This window comes from Podarcis cretensis (genome assembly GCF_951804945.1).
Source record: "Podarcis cretensis genome assembly, chromosome: 6".
NCBI lineage: Eukaryota > Metazoa > Chordata > Lepidosauria > Squamata > Lacertidae > Podarcis > Podarcis cretensis.
Genome location: NC_137175.1, coordinates 94,746,756 through 94,751,187, shown reverse-complemented (window position 1 = coordinate 94,751,187; position 4,432 = coordinate 94,746,756). Strand labels below are relative to the sequence as shown.

The 4,432-nt window shown below is 54.8% G+C and overlaps 1 protein-coding gene across 1 annotated transcript; it reads left to right on the top strand.

Moving 5' to 3' along the window:
• The first annotated feature begins 558 nt into the window (after positions 1–558).
• IER5 (immediate early response 5) lies at positions 559–2,171 on the top strand. Its single transcript, XM_079980652.1, has one exon. It carries the CDS (start codon positions 699–701, stop codon positions 1,485–1,487), a length of 789 nt encoding a protein of 262 aa, XP_079836778.1. The 5' UTR covers positions 559–698; the 3' UTR covers positions 1,488–2,171.
• Positions 2,172–4,432: the final 2,261 nt, after the last annotated feature.

Sequence of the window (4,432 nt, the reverse complement as noted above, 5' to 3'; positions counted from 1 at the left end):
AAATGTTGGAGGTTATGGAATAGGATGTCCCTATTTTCACTGGAGAAATGTTGGAGGTTATGGAATAGGATGGTCCCTATTTTCATCGGAGAAATGTTGGAGGGAATAGAACAGGGAGTGAGCAACATCAAAAGAATAAAAAAAAGGCTTGGATCATCTGGAAGCGCCAAGAGGGTGCAGAAAGGCTGCGATCCTGCACACGCACGCTTCCTGGGGGAATTGGGAGAGGTTCGCTTATCTGCACAAAAAAAATCTCTTGCAACCCCTTCTTCGCAGCCCCCAGCGCGCCAGGAACGCTTCGCCTCTTTGAAGCGCGGGCTCAGCAGGCGGCAGGGGCGGGGCCAAGGACCCATTCGAATCTCGCTTCCCACGCTCCCCATTGGCCGAGCGCGCGGGGCGGGCGCGCGCATGAGGGAGGAAGCCGGGCGCGCGCCGGAGGCTAGACGGGGGTGGGCGGAGCCGGGCAACCGCCCGCTGCTCTGATTGGCTCCGGCGCAACGCGCTGCGTTCTCAAAACCGCGCGCTCCGGGCTGGGCTGGCTTCAATCGGCCGCGGGATGGAGCGCGGCGGCTGGTGAGGTTCTGCTGGCTGCTCCTTCGACGGAGACGCGCAGTGGGTTTTGCGCGGCGGACGGGCTGCTCCCGCTTGCGTTCGCCCCTGCTGGCCCTGCGCGCCGGGCCGAGGGCATACCGTCGGGCATGGATTGCAAGCTGGAGGCGCAGCGCATCGTCAGCATCTCGCTGGGCAAGATGTACGGCGCGCGGGGCCAGCGCGGCGGCGTCAAGCTGCACCGGAACCTCCTGGTCTCGCTCGTCTTGCGCAGCGCCCGGCAGGTGTACCTGAGCGAGTTGGATGGCGCGCAGGCGGGGCCGATGGCGCCTGGTGCGGATCCGCTCCGAGGAGGAGGAGGACCGCCTTCGAGGCTGCCCGTCTTTCCTCCCTCGCCTCCGTTTTCCCTGCAGCCGGCGGCGCTGCCTTCGGAGCGCAGGGCTCCCCCGTCGCCGCGGCACCTCGCGCCGGATTGGGATGCTAATCGGCTGGCGCGGCGCTGCTGCGGCTGCTCTTCTCCGACGTCGGATGCCGGCAAGCAGCCGGCCGAGGCTCCCTCTCCGCCCTGCTGCCCCAGGAAGCGGGGAGCCGCTGCGCAACGAGGCGAGGGCGCGCCGTCGGGGAGCTCCCCGCTGAAGAAGCCGCGCAGGGAGCGGGAGCCGCAGAAGCCCAGGCACCACGACGGCGGCGGCGGCGACCTGGAGACGGGCAACGTGGCCAGCCTCATCAGTATCTTCGGCTCCAGCTTCTCGGGACTGCTCGGCAAAAAGCCCTCGGGCGCCGGGCGGCGCCGGCGGAGGGAAGCCGAGGAAGACGACGACGACAAGGACGAGGCGTCGGCCGGAGCAGCAGCGGACGCCGAGCCGGGGCCGATCTGCTGCGACGACTCCATGCTGCGCAACCTCAACCCTTGGAGCACGGCCATCGTGGCTTTCTGAACTTGCCTATTTTCCCCGGTTGCATATTATTGGGACCGCGGGCGGGGGGGGGGGGCAGGAGAGAGGTGGCTGCACGTCGATCCGGGTTTGCTTCGGATTTCAAGCTGCCAGGCTGCTAGACGAGAAGCTCCTTCCATGCGCCACCCGTTCTTTCCCCGCGGAGGGATGCGGGCGCGACTGGACCAGGGCAATTTGCGGCGTTTAAAACTTTGGACGGGGTGGGCTGGAGAGACGGTTTCTCCTCCGTCCCCCCGGTTGTGATTTTGCAGTCTGCGTGGAAGCAGCTCAGCGTTTTCCTGCCCTCCCTCCCTTCCCTCTTTCCATCCACCCTCCAGTCCAAGCGGTTCTGAAGGTCATACCCTTGCCTTGTTCTCGTGCCGCGCAGAGCATGTTCTTCCGAGCAACCCTTGGAAAGTTTGCTGTAAGATTAGGGGTTTTTTTTGGGGGGGGGGGGAGGATAAGCCCCTAAAACACTAGGCTTGAAGGGCTGAGAAGGTGTGTTGGGACTGTGTTTGCAGATCTCTTGAGGGACACTTCCCTGGGGTGATTACTCCCAGCCTTTGTTTTATAAAGGTTATGGGAGAGAGGACACTTTGTACAATATTCTTCCTCCGGTTGATGTGTTTTTGTATGGCAATTGTAAACTTCTGGCGTGTGCAACACGTATTAAATATTTTGACATTGTTTAAGCTGCACTTATGTTTCTGCCGTCTCTGGGCTGGGGAGGTTAATGGGTGCTAATTTCTCTTCCCCCTTCAAATGGGGCAGCAGTTGGTCCCTTCTTGAACCGCCCTGAGACCTCTGGGTATACGGCGGTATATAAATTCAATAAAAATGATAATAAAATAATTTAGCAGCAAAGGCACCGGAAAGGTGTGGATAAGCAGCAGGCGTAGCGCTGATCTGGGTTATAGCAACTAGGGATATAGAGGAAAAAACAGGTTGGAGGCAAAGGAAGCAAATGTGGGGCTTGTCTCAAAACATCCTCTTGATGCCATTAGACTGTCTGCACAAACCACGTAGCATAAGAGGTGAAAATAACAAACACGGGCATTTCTGCTGGGGAAGAGTCGTTCAAAGCTGAGACACGCATTCACAGTGCTTGAAAAAGAGTGGTGCTATATCCTGTGATGGCAGAGCTTAAATGTTTTAAAGGCCTCAGCTGATCTTAGATGTGGATGTCTGCTGAGAGCACGGCAAAGTGGTTAGAAACACTGGGCAGTCGCTGGTGTTGCCCTTTGTTCGTGACACGGGCAGATTTCATCCAAAAAGCTTGTAACATTATCCCAGAAGAACAAATGGCCACATGGGAGAGTTGTACTCCAGTTACTGAGGGCTTTCTTTGGCTATTCCCATTGAATGAGGAACAATGGGTGGTCCTTAGGAAGATGGGTGTGGAATGCTGTCCCTAAAGGGGATCAGCTGGTACCCACATTGGTAGTTTTGGTACCAGGTTAATATGACTATTTCTCCAAGCTTAAAATCAATTAACACTTTCTTTAGTCTTGCATTGTCACTATGCATTGCTAGGATTAGTCTAGTTTTATCCTGATTTTATTCTATTTTATAGTTCATGTTAGTCTCTCTCTCTCTCTCTGCCCCCCCCCCCACCAGTAAACTGTCTTACAAACCATTGGTGGGGCAGTACATATGTTTTGGGGCCGTGATATTTACATATTTTAAATATAGAGTATGTTGCTAGATCCTGCCTTGAATAAAGGTAAAGGGACCCCTGACCGTTAGGTCCAGTTGCGGATGACTCTGGGGTTGCAGAGCTCATCTCGCTTTACAGGCCGAGGGAGCTGGCATACAGCTTCTGGGTCATGTGGCCAGCATGACTAAGCCGCTTCTGGCGAACCAGACCAGCGCACAGAAGCACTGTTTATCTTCCCGCTGGAGCGGTACCTATTTATCTACTTGCACTTTGACGTGCTTTTGAACTGCTGTGTTGCCTTGAGTATACCAGGCCAAAAAAGCCTGCTGCATATATAGCTCAGTTGGTATAGCTAGAGACTGTTAATCTACATGAGTGAAAGATTCCTGCATGGCAGGGGGTTGTACTGGATGACCCTCGGGGTCCCTTTCAACTCTACAATTCTAATCAAGGCATTTATAAAAAATACCCTCCTTTTCCCTGCCATATCAGGCTTTGCTCCACTTAAATCAACACCAGTTTACCATATCCCAACTATAACTAATCCAGAACGCAGCAGCCAGACTGGTGACTGGGAGCAGCCGCCGAGACCATATAACACCGGTCTTGAAAGACCTACATTGGCTCCCAGTACGTTTCCAAGCCCAATTCAAAGTATTGGTGCTGACCTTTAAAGCCCTAAACGGCCTCGGTCCAGTATATCTGAAGGAGCGTCTCCACCTCCATCGTTTAGCCCAGATACTGAGGTCCAGTGCTGAGGGCCTTCTGGCGGTTCCCTCACTGCGAGAAGCCAAGTTATAGGGAACCAGGCAGAGGGCCTTCTCGGTAGTGGCACCCACCCTGTGGAACTCCCTCCCACCAGATGTCAAAGAGAAAAACAACTACCAGACTTTTAGAAGACATCTGAAGGCAGCCCTGTTTAGGGAAGCTTTTAGTGTTTGATGTATTGCAGCATTTTAATGTTTTTTTGGAAGCTGCCCAGAGTGGCTGGGGAAGCCCAGCCAGATGGGCGGGGTATAAATAATAAATTATTATTATTATTGTTGTTGTTATTGGCCAACTCCTCACCCTCTTGCGGCATGACATTCTTTATAGCCGATCCCTGTCCAGCCATACCTGGAGATTTCCAAGGCAGTTATCCAGGGACTGGAACTTCCAAGTGGAGCAGACAGAAGCCACTATTCGGTGGTATAGCCCTCTGCGTTGCATGACAGAGGTCCCAGGATTGATCTCCAGGTAGAGACTTCTTGTCCGAAAAGCTGGAGAGCCGCTGCTAGGGAGTGTAGCAATA